General features: G+C 44.4%; 2 protein-coding genes across 2 annotated transcripts; one reads left to right on the top strand and one right to left on the bottom strand.

Annotated features, from left to right (window-relative positions):
* Positions 1 to 3,441: 3,441 nt before the first annotated feature.
* On the bottom strand, positions 3,442 to 6,599 carry LOC120667123 (actin-97-like). The gene is made up of 5 exons (XM_039947165.1): positions 6,453 to 6,599; positions 5,380 to 5,452; positions 4,914 to 5,307; positions 3,946 to 4,559; positions 3,442 to 3,844 (listed from the first exon to the last, which is right to left on the bottom strand). The coding sequence occupies exons 2-5, from the start codon at positions 5,437 to 5,439 to the stop codon at positions 3,779 to 3,781; spliced, it is 1,134 nt and encodes a 377-aa protein (XP_039803099.1). The 5' UTR covers positions 5,440 to 5,452; positions 6,453 to 6,599; the 3' UTR covers positions 3,442 to 3,778.
* Positions 6,600 to 9,834: 3,235 nt separating this feature from the next.
* Positions 9,835 to 15,395, top strand: LOC120667122 (PH, RCC1 and FYVE domains-containing protein 1-like). The gene is made up of 5 exons (XM_039947164.1): positions 9,835 to 10,302; positions 11,518 to 13,581; positions 13,662 to 13,808; positions 14,104 to 14,648; positions 14,970 to 15,395. Exons 2-5 carry the CDS (start codon positions 11,650 to 11,652, stop codon positions 15,097 to 15,099), a joined length of 2,754 nt encoding a protein of 917 aa, XP_039803098.1. The 5' UTR covers positions 9,835 to 10,302; positions 11,518 to 11,649; the 3' UTR covers positions 15,100 to 15,395.
* The last annotated feature ends 3,496 nt before the right edge of the window (positions 15,396 to 18,891 follow it).

The raw sequence follows: 18,891 nt of genomic DNA, 5'->3' as shown, positions 1-18,891 counted from the left end.
TTCTCGCCCACCATCTTCAGTTCCGGCGATTTGTCGAGGTTGTAGTCGACCAGGATGCGCTCCCGCGCAACACGTCCCGCCGCTTGGGCGTGAGCACCAGGCACGGCACGCTGCTGCTCGAGTGCGGCGCGTAGCTCCTGGGTTTGTCGACGCTGCTCGTCGAGCTTGGCTTGAAGCTCTTTGAGCTGCGCCAGCTTTGCTTGTCGCGCCGCCGAGCTTGACGAGGAAGGTGCTGCAGGCGGGTTCGCCGGTTGCTTTGCCCGCGCGTCCGCCCCGGCTTCCCCGTCGTTGCCTGGGGCGTTGTCATTTTGCTCGTCCGCAAGGTCCACCATGAAGCACTCCCGGGAAGGATCGAAATCCCCCTCGCTGGAGTCTTCGGAGCAGGTGAGGCAGTACGCCGTCGCCAGCTAGAACGAGCGGAGAGCGTCGGGGTCGTAGACCCCGGAGTAGTCCTCGGCCTCCTCGGCCGTGAAGTTTTTCATGAAGAAGTCGACGTCGTCGGCGATCGAGCTCGCCGTCTCGGGGTAGGATTCGTCAGGGGACGACGCGATGAGGCTGCGGATCGGCAGAAGATGATGACCCGGCGTATCCTCATGCTCGATGAAGTCAGCGACGGTTGACGAGGCGTGGGCGGCAGTGTTGCGCATCCCGAAGGAGAAGGGCGACGCCGAAGTCGAGTCCCCCCTGGGAGGCACTAGTGTTGCCGCAGGCGATGGTGCCGGCGCAGATGACGCCGAGGCACGCGATGACGAAACGGTTGCCCCATTGGCCGTGATGCTGAGTTGCGACACACCAGCCTCGACCCACGTGGGGGAGCTGTGGCGTGCCGCACGACGCCGCTCCGCGCGTGCCTGTCGCGAACGCTGACCTGAGCGCCTGTTGCGCTGGGCTGGCGAAGTCGGAGTGATGAGGTTGCGTTCGGAGGAGAGGTGCTGCATGAGGTAACCGTTGCCGGTTGTCCTGAACTCGAGACTCCCGAACGAGATCGCACGTCCCGCTGGAAACGGATCCGAAACACCCATAGGGTATGGTTTGGATCTGCTCGCCATTCCTGGAGATCAAATGGGAAAAAGAGAGAAAATGTCACGTGGCGCCCCTACCTGGCGCGCCAACTGTCGGTGTTCCGACCCGGGGGGCCTGAATCCCAACTAGTAAATGCTGCGTGTTTCCTCGTCCCAGATGATGATGCAAGAGGCAACACAGTAACGCACGGTTTTATCCTGGTTCCAGCCGCGGGGCCGTACGTCCAGCAAAGGGGGTGTGCGAGGGCACTGTATTATCTTGCACCCAGAGTGCTTGTAGTAGGGGATACAAGCAAAGCGAGAGAGGGAGGGAAGCTCCCAAGTCTCTGCTAGGAGTGGAGTCGGTTGAGGTGAGTGCTCAGTAGTGCTGAGGCCTTTCTGAGGGAGAAAAACCGGAGAACCTGCTGCCAACCCCGCCTAAGGAAGCCCACCTCCTCCTTTTATAGTCACAAGGAAGGGCGGTGCACATGAGTGGGGATATGGAAGTCATCGTTTCCCCTTAAATCGCGGGGGTACTGTGGTCGAACACTGTAGAAAGTGTACTGTGGGAAGGCGGCGCGCGTCGTTGTCGTCCTGGGTTCCGTCCTTGGTCCCGCGAAGATTGCGCCGGTCGTCCTGCAGTGTCCCGGCGGTAGTAATGGCGTGGGACGGTCCCGGACCCCCTGGTCGGAGTGCGAGCGTGCACACTAGAAGGTCCAGGAGCGCGTGGAAGTCCCGGACCCCAAAAGGGGGAGGTCCGGGGTCCCTGCCCGTGCGTGCAGAGCGCCCCTCTCGGAAGGACACGTGACATCGCCGGACCCCTCCCCCAGCGGGAGGTGAGTCCGGATGGTTGATGTCGGCAGAACAGTAACGGGGGCGGCGCCAACTTGTCTTGCCCCGCATTGAATGTCCACAGTGTTGCTACAGCGACCGGGGTGGCGGAGCGGTGACCGGGGTCAGCGGATGGGACGTCGGTCACATCCACTGCGGGAGCGGCGGTCTGGCGCCGCCCGTCATTTGAGCCGTGGCGGAGTGGCTGGCCTTTAATGCCTTCGTACGGCGGTCGGTTGGGCGGCGGGGCCGTTTGTCCCTTGTGCCGCGAGACGGCCTCGAGCGAGGCGGAGATGAGTCACCTGCTCGAGGGCAGATCCGCTACCCTCGAGCGAGGCGGAGATGAGTCACCTGCTCGAGGGCAGATCCGCTACCCTCGAGCGAGGCGGAGATTGCCCAGCGGGCCCGAGAGGGACCCTCGAGCGAAGCGGAGATCGTTCTTCTGGTTCGAGGGGGATGGGAATGGGCCACATGCTGGGCTTCTTTGAGTCCTTTCCTTTCTTCCGAATAGGAAGCAGGCCGTGGGCCTTCGTGGGCCCAGTTGCCTTATCAGTTATTCGTGTTTTAAAAGCGATCTTAGTACCCCAATTAGGGTGTCCCTAATTGTGGCACCCGACAGATTGGTTCTTTGCTGATCCCGAGTTGAGAAGCCCAAGCCCGGAATGTGTGGGTCAGATACCGAAAGAGCGGTCCGCCATGGATTCTAAGAGGTTGAACTTCGCAGTAAGAAAATCTTACGCACTATACCCCTACACGGCGCAATTATGTCATTACTATTACAAGTTAATTACTTCTAAATCTGAATTTAAATTATATAATTATAATAAAATATTAAAGTGCACCAATATAAATTAAATTACTATTTCTATCATTATTAATATATTATTTATACTACTATATTTATATAAAAATACTACCCACGATATATGTCACCATATATTCATGTATGATGAAAGAGATAATAATACCAATTTACAAAAAATAATTCAACTAGATATATATCGAATACATATGGAGATGTGATATAAAATAAAATCTATTGTAACTAGATAATAATAAATATATATTTTAGAGTATGTGTTAGAATATTTAATAGATGAAAAATGGCGTGAGATAGATAATTATAATTATTAATCTCATTTTTATATTAATTCTAATTAGCTCGTGCGGGAGCACCAGTTGATAGACTAGTTAGAAGAAATTGAAGTGAGTTTTGGCTTCATGTTGATAACGAAGTATAGAGAATAATCTGTATTGAAAACATAGATAGGGTCAGTCCTGCCAAATCGATCGAGGGAAAGCAAATTACTGTCACTGTAACAGTAATGTTCAATAGAGAGCTTGCTGTAGAAATGCTTTGTTTGACCTAAAAGAGGGCAGGGGCTACTGTTGATGTGAAATCAAACAAGTTTTAGGAGTGGCTTAATGCCTGAATCACATGAAATCCCTATCAGGCTTTCCTCCCTGGTTGTAAAGCTCTCCTGATGGTTGAATATTCAGTATCTGCACTACATTATTGTTTAACTGGAGTCTTGACAAAAGGGCGTTTGTCACTGGCATTTGGCATGGCTGCAACCAAATGCATATTAACACTTGACAAAAGGTCTCGTCAATGCAAAAGCTACTAGAAGTTCATACTTTCACGGATGCTCACAGCGCTTTCAGATAAATACAAGGCTATAGGTAGCAGAAGCATAGCCCAAAGTAATTTATACTATCAGCTTACAGCTCCAACTAATCAAGCCAAGCAAGTTTGAAAACTCATCTCAAACAAGGTGATGCAACACAGCACATGAAGCCACAGCGTACAAGGGGGTCCTATTCCAGAGAAGACTCATGGTCTGAACTCTGAAGAAAATAGACATAGTATGCAACAAATCTGCAACACATTTCTAGAGAATTGAACCAGACTCGACTAGATGACAGTGAAGCGGCACTTGAGAAACTTAGAAACACTTCCTATGAACAATAGCTGGGCCAGACTCATCGTACTCCTCCTTCGATATCCACATCTGGTACATCAATGCCACAATATAACAGAATTCAGCTACTGTTTTTAATTCACCTTGATAAGTTATAAGAAATTCAATAACTGCAATCAAACAATAGGTACCTGTTGGAAAGTGCTGAGTGAGGCTAGGATCGACCCTCCAATCCAGACACTGTACTTCCGCTCAGGTGGCGCAACAACCTTAATCTTCATGCTGCTCGGAGCAAGGGCACTGATCTCCTTGCTCATACGATCAGCAATGCCTGGGAACATGGTTGAACCTCCACTGAGCACAATGTTGCCATACAGGTCCTTCCTGATATCCACATCGCACTTCATGATTGAATTGTAGGTCGTCTCATGGATTCCAGCAGCCTCCATACCAATCATGGATGGCTGGAAGAGCACCTCAGGGCACCTGAATCTCTCTGCACCAATGGTGATTACTTGACCATCAGGTAGCTCATAGCTTTTTTCAACTGAGGAGCTGTTCTTGGCAGTTTCCAACTCTTGTTCATAGTCAAGAGCAATATATGCAAGCTTCTCCTTAATGTCCCTTACAATTTCTCGCTCAGCAGAGGTTGTGAAGGAGTAACCCCTCTCAGTGAGAATTTTCATGAGGGAGTCCGTGAGGTCACGACCAGCCAGATCCAAACGAAGAATGGCATGAGGAAGTGCATATCCTTCATAAATGGGCACAGTGTGGCTAACACCATCACCAGAGTCAAGAACAATTCCTGCACATAGAGAAAAACAGAATATTCAACCACACATTGTGTAACCAAATAGTTCGAATTTCTGTTACCTCTTAATTTCTTAGCTATAGGTACTAGTATTTACTTTAGCCTGAATTCATATCACCTTCATAGATAGTATGTGGCAATCACACAGTATGTAATGTCCCTGAATTATGTCAGATCACAAACATGAATACATGACAAAGATATCCAGCAGCTGTTATGATGCAACTTTGGCAATAACTTCAAACAGATACTGGAGGACAACATAACAAAACCATAAAGATATCACTGGGAGAATAGCAATAGCATAATGGAACCATAAAGGCAGCACTAAAAGGAAGCATTACATACCAGTAGTACGCCCACTGGCATAGAGGGAGAGCACAGCTTGAATTGCAACGTACATGGCTGGAACATTGAAAGTCTCGAACATAATCTGAGTCATCTTCTCCCTGTTAGCTTTGGGGTTTAAAGGAGCTTCAGTGAGCAGCACAGGGTGCTCCTCCGGTGCAACACGAAGCTCATTGTAGAAAGTGTGATGCCAGATTTTCTCCATGTCATCCCAGTTGCTTACAATGCCATGCTCAATCGGGTATTTCAGTGTGAGAATACCTCTCTTGGACTGTGCCTCATCACCAACATATGCATCCTTCTGTCCCATCCCTACCATGACACCAGTGTGGCGAGGACGGCCAACAATGCTAGGGAAAACAGCCCTTGGTGCATCATCCCCAGCAAAACCAGCCTACAAGATACACATAATTAGTGGGATATGCATGAGACCAAAAGTGTAGCAGTTAAGAGGAGAAGCACTGACCTTAACCATTCCAGTCCCATTGTCGCAGACAAGAGGCTGGATGTCCTCACCATCAGCCATTTCTACAGAATAGCTGCAAGTGGCATATAAAGAGAATCAATTAGTGATGAAATGTTTCCTTAGTTCAATATGAGACATAAAGGAGCACTGGACACGCAAACACATTTTAATGAAAGCATTAACTCGATGTGTACAAGAAAAAAATGTAAGAAAAACAAAAGCAATTTATGTAATTCCTATGCCACTGATTATGTTATATACTCCCTCCTTTTCAAATTATTAGTCGTTTTTACTTTTCTAGGTGCATAGTTTTTGCTATGTATTTAGATATATATTATGTCTAGGTGAATAGCAAAATCTATGTATATAGAAAAACTAAAATGACTAATAATTTGGGACGGAGGGAGTAGTTCCTAGAGAATAATTTCTGGCCCATAAAATCTGAATTTCATAGTAAAATATCCCGCTCTGTCAATAAGTATACTTCCTTATAGCAACAACAACTACTAAATATTAAAATTGCATAAGAGAACTCACAAAAGTACATAGATGAGCCATTCAGTACTTCCTTATAGCAAGTGTTTGGTTGTTCCATGTCATTTTTCTAAAGGGATTGCTAAGAAACCCTCAAGATCTCATGATTAATTAGAGAGTTTACACACTCACTCCAAATAATAGTCACCAGAATCCTCAAGCTCAGAAAATTAGTAACAGAAAACCGCGCACTAGAGTCCCAAGTAACACCAACCGATTGCGTCTCGCTAAGGAACAAGAAGCCACCTCTGAGCTATTACGCTCCAAAGATTTGTAACTAGCAACTTAAACTGGACCGAACCATACGGGGATTACAAACTAGGAGCATCCTAGAGCATGTATTCCTTGCTCCCAGGGAGGAAATGAACCACAGAAAGACACAATTTTTTGCCCGATCTTCGCCCAGGATACTCAGATCCGGGCTCACAAGGTCGCAAGACCAAGCCTTGGACTGAAAGGGGAGCAAGATCTAGTAGCTACAAGAACAAGAGAGCAGCGTCGATGAGGGCCGGAGAGTGAGGGAGAGAGCGCTCGCTTACTGAAAGCTTCCCCGGCGGCAGAACGATGGGATCGGGTGCGATCGCCGGAGGAGAGGACGAGGACGAGAGGGGGGGCGGCCGGTGCTCTGGTGCTGCTGCCCCGCTCTGTCCTTGTCCTAGTTGTGTCCGGGTGCCGCAACAGCCAACAGCGAGATGAGGATTGACTGATTGAGGACGCTCGGGAAAAGGGGAAAAGTTTTTTTTTTCAAAGTGTTTTCCCGCACTTGACATGGATTTCACGCACACCTAACGGCCCAGCCCGGCCTCACTCGCTGGTAGGCTTTTTCACATGCATCAATCGCGGCCCATCAACCAAACTAAAATAGATAGAACACATTTTTAGGGAAAATAGTACTAGTTTTATACTTTTTATGAATTAAAGTAAATTATTTATGAAGTTTAAAAACTAGCTTGGACTTCAGCATAAAAAATCGGATTGTCGTGATAGTAGTTGGCGAGTGTAAATTGGATTTCTCTCCTTTTAAAAGATACTACTACAACATGTCAAGACGGAGCTTTGCTCTAAGCTTGGGTTGGCCTCTTGCTATTGGCATCTTGTACAGGAGGACATGCATGTCCATAATATTGCCATGCGTACTGTTTCATGCTTTGGAGAACTCATTTTATTCCATTCTACAAAAGAATCTCGCATATATGATGTACTAAATGAAGTCTATTTGCAAAAAAAAATTAGAGATGGGTGTAATTTTTCGCGACGAATCTAATGACGGTAATTAATCGATGATTTACTACAGTGATGCTACAGTAACCATCCTGTAATCGCGCGGTCAAATGCCTCATTAGATTCTTCAGGGTCACTAGCGCGGGGGTTCCGAAGTTGGTTTTGTAAACTGGTTTTGTTTGACACCATAACTAGCGATCAAAGTGTCACTATTTACTAGCACCGCACAAACCAAACAGGACCATGTCCATAATCTTGGACCATGAAACGAACAGGGCTAGCATTTCCGCTCTTCTCTTGGCATTTTCTTGGTAAGAGAATCATCACATGGATCGGATAGGATCGGGTATATGCGTGCGCAGCATGGGCATTATCAAATTATTGTGCCCTTATTTAACTAGCTACACAAACTAAACTAAGTGTGTGTGTATATATATATATATATATATATATATATATATATATATATAACCAACCAGCTGGCACCTAATAAGCTCTCTTTACGACCGTCAGATCATATATGATTCCGATCGACATAGTCGATGTGACCAAGAAAAAATGACACTTCCTATGCATGTGTGATGTGTCATCTATCGAAATTATAATATATTGCCTCAAAGAAAGGAAATTAAGTAACTAATCACGATCGCCCTCCCCAATGATTCCCACAAACCATCGACCTCACTGCCCATACATACCCCCCATCTCCCTTTAGAAAATTCCTGTTTTCCTTTAGAAAAAACAACAATTTTCATGGAAAGTTGGTAGGGTTCATCGGCCAACAACCAAAGCTACTACTCTATTGTAAAAGCTAGTTTTGTTGAACCGATAGGAAAACACATGCATGCTTGCCGTCATCAAATACTTGTCATGTCTCATGTGAACTCAAACAACACCCATTCCAGGGGCGGAGCTACGTTGGCCGCAGCGGGTGCCCGGGCACCCCCAAAGAAATAAAAACTCAATGCTAATCATCAAATTTTCACCTTATAAATTAGAGAGCTAACATCAGAACCATGAACAGGACATCCCCCTCGATTCAGCTCTGACTTCGCCCCTGACCCATTCAATGCTGAGTGGTAGGACAAGGCATATTTGGCAGCATTCAAATTAAAGTCGGGCGTGTTATATGTTTCATTGTTTCATCCGAATCTTGTGCCCTTTGGACTGCTTTAATACATGCTGAAGTTTCTTGTAGTGTTTATATATAAATTTATATGTACATTCATTCATGCTCCTGGTATCTATATATACGACGACTCTACCTCCACTTTATAAGGAAGTATACTGCTGTGAAAAAAGAAGTCTTTAAGAAACTTGACCTTTGATTTCTTTTACAATACATTATCAACTGCAATAAAATTAACATCATATTAAAATTTTTGAAACGCTAATCTAGTGATTAAACTTTTGCATGACAATCATGTATACAATTTGACAATCGAATGATCGATTGGTCGAAAATTTACAAACTTTGACTTGTTTCATATCAAAATACATCTTACAAAGTGAAAGGAGGACTATATGTATGTAGTATAACTAAACCTTGATAATTGAGTAGCTATCATATCATTACACTAATTTGGTTAGATGTCCTATCATTGCATTAATTGTGATTGTATAAGTATAGTACTACTACCTTGCTATCATATCTAGAATTGATTGTGTCAATGTCCACTCAATATGTCGGCAAGTACATTAATTTGAATTCTAGCAAATTGAATTGCCCATTGTGGTATTACAACGTTTAGGAAAGGAAGCCAATTAGAAGCATAGTAGTGGTAATACAGAACTACTGCTAGAAAAGTTAGAAAGGGAAAATAATGTTATTTTTGCATATCCTTGTAGCTTTAGTCGTCAATGCTTGCAATGCAAACATTCGCCTTCTGGTACGAGGAGACAAATGTGCTGCACGGGTACAATTCATTACGGGCTCCAAGAAGAGAAGTATTTCGAAAGCCACTCTTCAGATGATCTGCTGCCGTACACTAGACAAATTTGCTTCAACATCAAGTTTGAGAAGCATGGAGTAGTACACCAAGTTGGTAAAAGTTTAGGGTGGTTTGCTCTGCATTTCCAACCTAGAATCCAGTAATCTGTAAACCTGTTCCCCAACTGGATCTCCTTAAAAGCAACACCATATCAGCTTGCTAATTAATTCTTTATCAATCATCCTATTTCAACAAAATGATCCAATCATCAACTCATGCTACTAGTACATCTGTACATGTCAACGCATAGTTTTATTTTTTCCCTTTCTACAGACGCTGCTAGATCTTATCATCAGACTAACATAAATAATACTAGTACAAGTATGAAACAGTTCTTCAGAAACAATGATGCTAATTAATCCATGATTAATTAATAATTAGCGGATGATTACTGTAGCACCACTGTTGCAAATCATGGATTAAGTAGGCTCGTTAGATTTGTCTCGCGATTTACAGCCCATCTATGCAAAAAAATTTATAAATAAACTTCATTTAGTACTCCATGCATGTGTCGAAACATTCGATGTGACATTTTTTTACGTTTACAGGGTTTATTGGGTGAGAACTAAACAGAACCCATATTCATTAAGCAACAGTAATCAAACTCATAATCTAGTGCCATCAGAGGAATAAAAATGCATTACAGGAACAACATTAAAAAAATTAACTACTAGACGCAAGACCAGCTGGCTATTTCTGAGTAGAAGCAGCAGATACGGTCAAGTAACAGCCTTAGAAAACAAGCAAGCACAGTGAAGAGTCCAAAGCAAGAGCACAAGATGGGCGTGGTCAGGGCCATGTGAGGGAGATGAGTGCAGACATTACCACCGGGTGAGCCGGAGTGCCCAAAAAGAGAAAGAAAGCAGAAGGGTGAGGTGAGTAACGGTCTAACGGAGGAGGTGTAGAGAGAGAGAAAGAAAGAGCTGAGAGGGAAAGAACAAACAGGGGGAGCCCATCCCTCGTGATCAATAGCACAGAAGCTGAGAAAGTCGGGAGGAAAGAGGGGAGTCGGCGCATTGACTCCAGCCTCCGCCGCAGGCCCGCCAGCGACCTTCCCGCTTCCGGCGGCGCTCGAGCCGGCAGCCGGGTGGATCCCATCTTGGAGGGAGTGCCGCAGGAGCAGGAGAGATTTCTAGGGCGTATGGAGAGTTGATGCTTCGTCCCCCCTGGAGCTCTGGTAAGCGAACCTTCAGCATTCTTGCGCAAAATTTGATTCTTTCCGCGGTTTGCCCTGGTCAGTTGGCTCCGGTAAGGCCGGAAAGGGGGCTCCATTGCGCATTCTGAACGAATCTAGTGTTTCTGTGTTCTTATCTCCTGATTGAAGAATCGAGTCTAGATTTTTCGCCTTTGTAGTACCTGCAGTTTGGCGTTTATTTCTTGGCAATTCGAGTAGGTAGTCTACACTCTACAGACACCCCTGATACCGATTTGGGTTCGGTAATGTTGGAGGGAAGTTGCCTGGACGCGGTTCGGGTCTGCATTTCTCTGTCTCCACGGCTGATGATTTAACTGTGGTGGCAATGTACTGCTAAGATAGTCAACTAGTGGTGTTGATTTACTTGTCAGTAAAAGATGCCAGCAAAATTGCTCACACAAACAAACAACGGGATGCCCACGGTTGGCATGTCGCCACATCCCCATTGGTATTAGGCTGTTGCTGGTATGCAGATTATTTATTATCTTGGGGTAATAAAAGGTTGTGTTGGAGAATTTCAAGTTTCCAGCATTAATTCTTTGTTTTCATACATTGTGGGTTCACTCAATTTTTTATATACAGAGTGTGGAACCTAGTTGTCTGATGCTAGTTAATGCATGCAAGGAGTCAACTTCAGTTAATTATCAGAGGAGCTATGGTCTCAGACTGATATAAAATTTAACAGACATTTCCCATTTTTGGTGAACCCTTCCATCGTGGCTCTGGGGCAGGGCTTCAGATTCTGGTTTTGCAACTATATTGATCCACAGGCAGTTTTTGGTTTCTGGCCAGTACCTGTTGGTAATCATTTTTTTTCGTGATGGTTTTGGTTTTTCCAATTTAAATGGAGTTGCTGGCACCATTAGATTTGTCCAATTTAAATGTAGATTTGAATGTGACCCACCATGGTAGGATCTGGCAGTGAATGGTGTGAACCTGGTGAATGGCTACCCAGAATATTGCTCATCAATTCTAAATCAATCTTTCAATTTATATTTAGTTGCTTTGGATTTGTGCTCTTAGTGTTGCCAAGAGAACCGGTCATGCTTCTTTCCATCTAGTAGCATTTAGTATCATAGCCTCTAATCTGCATGTTCCTGTAACCTTTCTTCCCTTTTTCTCTTGCCTAAAGTTTCATATGTTCTCCAGTTTGCTCTTCTACAATGTTTTTTATGCCTTCTTGTTAAATATGTGCAGGTATTTGGAATGCTCTCATTGTTTGAACGTGTACCTCTATCATGAATATAGTACTCCTGTGACAGTAATAATTTGTGTGTGCTGATACTATTCTCCTAGCTTTATGGTCGTATTGTGATCAGATGCAAAAACATGCTCATGAAGGGGCCATCTTCAGATGTTCTCAGAGCAAGCATTTCTAGTGCCCCAAGTACATCTAGCCATGGTTCTGCGCAAGATGAATGTGATTCTTTAGGGGATGTGTATGTATGGGGTGAGGTTATCTGTGATAATTCCGTACGTACTGGTTCTGATACTGTAATAAGATCAACTGGAAGGAGTGACATCCTACTGCCAAAGCCATTGGAGTCCAGTTTAGTTCTAGATGTGTATCACGTAGATTGTGGGGTCAAGCACGCTGCACTGGTCACGAAAAGTGGTGAGGTTTTTACATGGGGTGAAGATGCTGGAGGTCGCCTTGGGCATGGAACACGGGAAGATTCTGTTCACCCTCGTCTGGTCGAGTCTTTGACAGTTTCAAATGTAGATTTTGTTGCCTGTGGGGAATTTCATACTTGTGCTGTTACAACAACGGGTGAGCTTTATACATGGGGAGACGGAACTCACAATGTCGGACTTCTTGGACACGGCAATGATGTAGGGCACTGGATACCTAAGAGGATTTCTGGAGCATTGGAAAGTCTTCAAGTTGCTTATGTTTCCTGTGGAACCTGGCATACAGCCTTGATTACATCCATGGGTCAATTATTTACCTTTGGGGATGGTTCGTTTGGTGTATTAGGGCATGGAGATCTGAAAAGCTTTTCTTACCCCAGGGAGGTAGAGTCATTATCAGGGTTGAAAACAATTGCAGTGGCATGTGGTGTATGGCACACTGCAGCTATTGTGGAGGTTATTGTCACTCGGTCCAGTTCAAGTGTAAAGCTATCTGCTGGAAAGCTGTTCACGTGGGGAGATGGTGACAAGCATCGACTTGGTCATGGTGACAAAGAAGCTCGACTTAAGCCAACTTGCGTGGCTACCCTTATTGATCATGATTTTTACAGGGTAGCATGTGGTCACAGTCTTACTGTAGCCTTGACAACTTCACGACAAGTCTTAAGCATGGGTAATGCTGTTTATGGTCAGCTCGGAAATCCTCATTCAGATGGAAGGATTCCATGTTTAGTTGAAGACAAGATTGCGGGTGAACATGTTCTCCAAATTGCTTGTGGCTCCTACCATGTTGCGGTTTTGACAAGCAGGAGTGAAGTTTTTACATGGGGAAAGGGATCTAATGGAAGATTGGGCCATGGAGATATAGAGGATCGGAAGGTACCTACACTGGTTGAAGCCTTGAAAGATAGAGCTGTTAGGTACATAGCATGTGGTGCCAACTTCACTGCTGCTATTTGCCAACATAAATGGGTTTCTGGAGCTGACCAATCACAATGCTCCTCATGTCGACAGCCATTTGGGTTTACTCGAAAGAGGCGTAACTGCTACAACTGTGGACTTGTCCATTGTAATGCCTGCACCTCACGGAAGGCTTTGAGAGCAGCATTGGCTCCTAATTCTGGGAAACCTTACCGTGTCTGTGATTCATGTTTCTTGAAGTTGAATAATGCCTCAGATCCTAATTCAGCTAACAGGAGGAAAGACCCTGTTCCCTACCAACCTGGTGAAAGCAATGGCGATACTAAAGTAGCTAAAGCTACTCTACCCAGTAATAATATGGATATGATTAGAAGTTTGGATATCAAGGCAGGACGGCAAGGGAAGAAAACTGATGGATTCTCATTTCTCCGTAATCCTCAAGTTAGTTCGCTCCTGCAGCTGAGTGATATTGCTTTGTCTGGTGGCTTAGACATGAACAGATCAGCTCTGAGGGCAGTACGTATACCGGCAACTCGGTCAGTAACTACTTCAAGGGCTGTTTCCCCTTTCTCTCGCAAGCCCAGTCCACCACGTTCTACCACACCAGTTCCAACTGCCCATGGTCTTTCTCTCTCAAAAAGTGCTATTGATAATATCGTTAAAGCAAATGAGCTCTTAAATCAGGAAGTTGAGAGGCTGCGTGCACAGGTTTGTATTCTTCATTATTCAGTAGAACCTTGCTTTTCATGTTTATTATGTAGCAATAATTATTAATTTTACCCATTTAGGTTGATAACTTGAGAAATCGGTGCGAGCTTCAAGACCTTGAGCTGCAAAAATCAGCGAAGAAAGTACAAGAGGCTATGACACTGGTGGCAGAGGAATCTGCAAAATCCAAAGCTGCGAAAGAAGTTATAAAATCTTTAACCGCTCAGGTAATCTTCAATCTCTTTGTTCTTATGGTTTGTGTGATGTTTTAATGAGTCAAGTAACAAAATACTCAACTTGTAAAGTTTTTCATTGTTTGTACTCACTTTCTAAATACACATTGCTTCTTTATTTCTGGCAAAAACATTGTCAGATGTGTGATTTAATTTCTGTTGTTTTAGTATCTGTCACAATCATCTTTGCTTATTAAGAATACTAAAGGCAGGAGTAGGCATATTATTTTGATCAGAAATAAATGTTAAAATCTTACTGTTGTGTACATTTTTCTCTTGACTTGTCTAGCTGAAGGACATGGCTGAGAGATTACCACCAGATCACTGCGCCTATAATGTCAATGAGACAAAGCAAGCACATATTCCAAATGGCATTGAGTCACATGTTGCTAGCTACTCTAGCATAAATGGAATTCACCCCCCACGGAATGAGTTGCTCAATGCATCAATTGCTCATAGTCCAAACTCTGGACGGTCATCACATTCCAATGGAATCTCAGGGCAACATAAATTACTGGGAAATGTGAGTGAAAATAGTGATTGCAGCACTCACAGCATAAGAATTACCAGTCCTCATGATTCAGAGCTTCCCAGTCGAAGAGCGCGCAGCAGCAGTGATGAGACTTTGACATCAGGTAGTAGAGTGGATGATAATTTGAGCATGGATGCTAGGTCCCTTCAAAATGGTGAGGATGGCTACAAGCCTCGAGGCACAATATCATTACCCAGCAACCAAGTTCAGGCTGAATGGATCGAACAGTACGAACCTGGTGTGTACATAACACTCACAACCCTCCGTGATGGGACTCGGGATCTAAAGCGGGTCCGTTTCAGGTGATTTACACTCTATTTTATCTCTGTATTGCTGAATTTCTCCCTTGTTTAGTTTTATTTTCATACACACCTCATAAAACACAGATGTTTGCATCATCTTAGTAGCTTTATTCTTTAAATTCTGGAACACGAAAGGTTCCACACTGCACACTTTTAGAGAAATGAAGCCTGCATTAGTCTCTAATTGAGCAGAACCAGCACTTTTAACATACGTGTACTAGTGCTATCCTGGGTTGCTGCATTGCCTGAAGAGCCAGTATCTTTTTGCAAATTCTCACTTGTTTTAAATTCTTGTCAATTTCCAAACTTTACCTTTTTCAGTCGAAGACGATTTGGTGAGCATCAGGCAGAAAATTGGTGGAACGAGAACCGTGAAAAAGTGTACGAGCGATACAACGTGAAGAGCTCTGAACGTGTGTCATCAGCAGCCTCAACCCGGTCTGCATATTGACTCGACGATGACCTGTAGAAAACTGCAAGGCTCCAGCTTCACGTCACCCGCAGCATATTATATGGGACAAGGCACTGATAGAATGGTGGTCAACTTTTCTTTTTCTTTTTTAGGGTAACTTTTGTATTGAATCACCCAAGGTTGTATATGTCATCAGCCTGTTTTGGCGCAATGTACATAGACGATGCAACGAGTACAACAGGTCAGGTTTCAGAGCGAGAGGTATGCCGAGATCATTTGAATAAGTTATTCTATTTATGGTTTTAGACTAAATATGAATGTTCAGATCACTCTAATTTGGTATACAAAGTGTAGATTCGACTTGTTTCTGCGTCAAGCGGTACGTCGCTTTAGTTAGGTGGCCTCATCTGTTTTCGTTTCGAGATGGAGTAATAGGTTGTTGTATTATATTTTTATTATTTATAAAACCAACCACCATAATACTGGTGGTTATTTTGAATGGACCTGGCATGAAAATAGCTGTGAGCTGCCAATCCCTGAGCCGCCAACTGTCCCCGGCCAGCCTCCGGCGCTGGCTGCCCGTACGCCGGCCCATCGATCACCTTCCTTAGCTTAGGCCGCCGTGTTCGTCGCCTGTCTGCCGCCAGCAGCGCCTCCACCATTGGAATAATCCAATCCTGTCCAACAACAGATTGCTTTATCCGGCCACTCACCAGTCACCAGCCTCGGAAATCTGATGCCCGTCTCCTCTCCTCAAGACGATGGGCACGTCATCCCTCTACAGTTAGCATTTGATACTCATTTCCTTCAAGGCAATACCACAACACTGAGACATGTCCTAAGAAACATGGTACTCTACTTCTCAAGTCTCAAACAAATGAGGGCACTGTCATGTCATTGCAATCAGCAATTATATAAGTTATGGTTTCCATCCTGGAAAATAACAGTCACTTGCTACTATACTACACAGCAAAGCCATTCTAATGGCAATGCTTCAGGAGATGCCAGAGCTGGAACTATTAGGCTTACAATTTTATCCGTTGGGATGATGGGAGACCCATGTCATCCGATGCTTATTTCAACTGAAGAGGAGAAGCCATCTACAAGTTGCTGCCTAATTGCTTCCTTTTCCTCTTCCTCAACTGGGAACCTCCATCTGTTCCGTGATAGAGACTGAGCGTCCTCCATGGCATCACACTTATTGCATGGCTTTTGATCAAGCAAGCAGATCCTCTTCAAGCACACGGCTCGCTCCATAACAAGCCTTATATATGTATTTCACCAGCTTCTCATCCACTGCAAAGCCTACAATATGTAGTAGGCTCAACCGGTGGTGCTTCAAGTCAGGTGATGCTTGATCCCACGACATGTTGACCTTCTTAGCGTCGTCCCCGTCCTCACTTCTGCCTATTTCGCATGGATGCCGAGATAGCTTCATGAAACAGAATATGGTTAGCACTCCATCGAACCATTCACCAAGCTTCTTATAGTATCCTAAATATACTGATGATAAGTAGCAGAACCTTTTGTGCTAAAGTGCTTGGCTTTTGAAGCAATGATGATTTTTTTAGAAGGAACTTAATCAAAATAACATCGAGCCCTAGCCTCTGCATATTTGTGTGGGTAAGGCTTGGGGCTTAAAAACAACCCTTCCCCAGACCCCGCACAGTGCGGGAAGCCTACGGCACTGGGTACGCCCTTTGAACTTAATCAAAATAACAGAAGATTATGTACCATAAGAAAGAAGTCAGTCAAGGACGGTGCTGCTTCAAGGACAAACATAGTCCAGTTTAGGTCACAATCATAGAAAATATTGTAGAGACAATTTTCTCTCAGGTTACTGAATATAGGGGAGAGATGTTTGGGGCCTTCTGGTTCAATCCAAATCTGCAGCGAATAAGAAATAAATTAAAAAATGCACAAAGCAATGAGTATGTGTATGTGTTAAAAGATAAAGAAATCAAGACATAATAAAAGACATTATTGTTGAAACTTTTGCAGGTAAAGGCAACATACCATTTGATTGTAGAAATTCAGGTATAAGGCTGATAAGCTTGTGGTGTTGGCTAAGCAGTGGCTCAATGTGAATGGAGTCTGCCAATGCAGTGCAGTGAGACGAAGGGCTACATTGTTAAGTTGCGGCACGTTGCCAAAAACCAGTGGGGGGTTTCCACCAATCCAGTTAGCGCAGAACAACCTTCTAAGATTTGGGCGGCCCGTGGATGCTAAATGGTAAGTTTCGGTGATTAGTAACAACATTTGTGACTAACATGTGTTTTGAAGGAATTAACATTTAACCGGTTAAGTCGCAAATGAAAGGAGACCCCTCAATTTCAACATTCAAAGACACAGACTCATATTCACAAGATTAAAGACATTTCTAGACTCAAGTGTCACAAAGAGATGAATGACACTTGATTTAGTATAGGTTTTATAATTTCTAGTTCGTGACCGTACTATAAAGAGGGGTTCGAAGTTAGTAGCTTGACTATTGCAAGAGTTGGCCTTAGATTTCATGCACACTTGCTCAAGACCAGCTCAAGACCAGGCAAAGAAACTCAAAAAAGCACTTGGAAGTAGAAAGAATCGAAGCTTGAATCAAGTCCAAGTCAGAAAAACAGAAAACAAAAAACTCAGTGGGTTCGGATAATCCGAATACCCCCAGGTCGGATAAACATGCCAAAGCACTCGGATTATCCGACCCTATAGAATACACGTCGGAGTTTGGGTAGTAGTATTACTCAGAGAGCCTGTTTTCGAGAGTTGAAAATTGCCTATAGGATCGGATTATCCGATGCTGTGGAATTTGACGTCGGACTAAGCGTCGGATGATTCACCAGAGAGCCTGTTTTCTCAGATGGAAAATTGTCATCAGGTCCGGATAAACCGACGTGGCTTTGTCTGAGCGTCGGAGTATTGGTCAGGGGCAATGATCAAACCGTTGCACTAGAATTCAAATTTGCCCATTGGACCGGATGATCCGACGCGCTATTAAAGACTTGGTCGGATTAAATCGTCGGATCGATGATATCAGCAACAGGTTTAAATTATAACGGCTAAACTGGAATTCCTAGTGGAGTCGGATGATCCGACGCCCTTGTCCTGGCAAGGTCGGATTATCCGACGTGTACTGACTTTTTCCAGAAAGTTGGTAACGGCCACTAGGTGATCTCTAGCCTATATAAGGGGATACCTCGGGTCTCTTGAACTGCCTTTTGAACCCTTGAACACCTGAGGCCACCCATGAGCTGAGAGAAGACATCCAAACACTTGAGATCAACAAATTCATCAAGAATTCAATCCTTGGAAGAGTGCAAGTGTGCTAGAGCTTTAGGGCCGACTTAGTGATGGTCAAGTGAAGGCTTAGGACTTGTTACTCTTGGTGTTTGACGGCACCTAGACGGTCTTGGTGATCGGAGGCTCTTGGTGAGCTCTTGGAGTTTGTGGGAGCCCCAAGAAGAAGAAGTTGTACACAGTTTGAAGCCCGCCGTTCCGGAGATGGAGAAGGGGTATTCTTAGTGGATTCTTGATCTTCATGATGCAAGGGAGCTTAACTCTTTGTGGGTGCTCCAACGTGGATTAGGGGGGAGCGTCAACTCCTCGATACCATGTGAAAAAATCCGGTTGTCTCTTGTCCATTCTCTTTTACATTCAAGCAATTTACTTAAGTCATTTCAGTTATTTGCTCTTTGCTTGCTTGTTTGAGACTAGGACTTGCTCTTGGTAGTTTGTTTTAATTGGGCTAGCCTTTACATGTTAGTTTGATCCTTCTAGGAAAATGGCTTTGTTAGTGTGCTTACCTACCTAGAATCATCATGTTAGTGTGCTCTA

The sequence above is a fragment of the Panicum virgatum genome, chromosome 3N (assembly GCF_016808335.1).
Source record: "Panicum virgatum strain AP13 chromosome 3N, P.virgatum_v5, whole genome shotgun sequence".
Lineage (NCBI taxonomy): Eukaryota > Viridiplantae > Streptophyta > Magnoliopsida > Poales > Poaceae > Panicum > Panicum virgatum.
The sequence above is the reverse complement of the archived record's forward strand: the minus strand, read 5'-3'. Positions and strand labels throughout refer to the sequence as shown.

Excerpts from the sequence above, each read along its gene's own strand:
- LOC120667122 (XM_039947164.1), top strand. The coding sequence starts at position 11,650 with ATGCTCATGAAGGGGCCATCTTCAGATGTTCTCAGAGCAAGCATTTCT. Across the intron at positions 13,582-13,661 it reads TTGAGAGGCTGCGTGCACAG|GTTGATAACTTGAGAAATCG; the intron begins GTTTGTATTCTT and ends TTACCCATTTAG. Across the intron at positions 14,649-14,969 it reads CTAAAGCGGGTCCGTTTCAG|TCGAAGACGATTTGGTGAGC; the intron begins GTGATTTACACT and ends TACCTTTTTCAG.
- LOC120667123 (XM_039947165.1), bottom strand. The coding sequence starts at position 5,439 with ATGGCTGATGGTGAGGACATCCAGCCTCTTGTCTGCGACAATGGGACT. Across the intron at positions 5,308-5,379 it reads ATGGGACTGGAATGGTTAAG|GCTGGTTTTGCTGGGGATGA; the intron begins GTCAGTGCTTCT and ends TGTATCTTGTAG. Across the intron at positions 4,560-4,913 it reads TGCCAGTGGGCGTACTACTG|GAATTGTTCTTGACTCTGGT; the intron begins GTATGTAATGCT and ends CTCTATGTGCAG.